At 34.1% G+C, this 1,054-nt stretch overlaps 1 protein-coding gene across 1 annotated transcript; it reads right to left on the bottom strand.

The window, feature by feature from the left end:
* Window positions 1-285: 285 nt before the first annotated feature.
* On the bottom strand, window positions 286-1,047 carry LOC105556971 (la-related protein 1-like; the record flags this gene model as incomplete). The annotated part of the gene is made up of 2 exons (XM_012004113.1): window positions 595-1,047; window positions 286-406 (listed from the first exon to the last, which is right to left on the bottom strand). Coding segments are annotated over exons 1-2 (196 nt in total), but the record flags the coding sequence as incomplete, so codon positions are not given.
* Between the last annotated feature and the right edge of the window lie 7 nt (window positions 1,048-1,054).

The raw sequence follows: 1,054 nt of genomic DNA, 5'->3' as shown, positions 1-1,054 counted from the left end.
AAAACAATAACATGCAAGTCGCAAGGAAGTCTCGACTCGCTCGACCCGCTCGACCGATCCTCGAGCCTTCTTTCGCGTGCTGTTAATCTTGTCTCACTCGTTCTTATTATCTTGCTCGCTCTCATGTATAAGATTTTTATTACAGGAAATGACTATAATTATATATGTAATATAAGTTGTTTTTATTATTATAAATGTTAAATAATAGTATAAAATACTATTAATTGTTAAATATATTATGGATAATAATATGTTTTCCTCGTCCTCTTCCTCTTCCACTTCCACCTTGTCCTCTTCCTCTTCCACCTCGTCCTCTTCCTCTTCCCCTTCCACCTCGTCCCCTTCCTCTTCCACCTCGTCTCGAGGCTCTTATTGCGTTTGCAATTATTGTACTTAATTCATTTGACTGAAATATGAAAAATAAGAAAAATATTAACAAAAAATATGTAATATATATATATATATAAAGAACGTAATATTGTAACTGCAATGATTCTAATAATATTACGTTCCTACTACTACATAATATATAAAAAATTTATAGAAATATAATATTTTACATTGTTAATTATGTAATAAAAATTTCATACTTACATTTAATGTGAAGACGCTTGGCGTCGTCGCCGGCGTCGTCACCGCCGTTGCCGTCGTCACCGTCACCGGCATCATCGCCGGAGTTGCCGGCGTCGTCGTCGCCGTCGCACAGTGGTCTGAAACGGACTAACACTTGTTCAAAATAGGCTACAGGTCGTATTTCTTAACCGATTTTAATGTTTCTTGGACAGAAATACTCGGAAATAAATTCTGAAGAGAACTGTGAGAGCCAAATTTTGATTTTTTGTGTTGGTGCAAAAATATGTAAGAAAAAATGTGTTAAACTAGCACTTTTCGACTAAATTATTTTTTATCTGACTCCAAGCTACTTTAACAACCTTACTATCGATGAAAATCAATACTGTGCCATCATAAGAAACAAAATAATTCAATAATAATTTAACTTAATTGTTATTAACAAATTATTGAAAGAAATTATGGTTCCCTGTGCTTTATCACA

The sequence above is a fragment of the Vollenhovia emeryi genome, unplaced genomic scaffold (genome assembly GCF_000949405.1).
Source record: "Vollenhovia emeryi isolate VEMERY1.0 unplaced genomic scaffold, V.emery_V1.0 DF951813.1, whole genome shotgun sequence".
Lineage (NCBI taxonomy): Eukaryota > Metazoa > Arthropoda > Insecta > Hymenoptera > Formicidae > Vollenhovia > Vollenhovia emeryi.
This window is presented reverse-complemented; position numbering and strand designations above follow the sequence as displayed.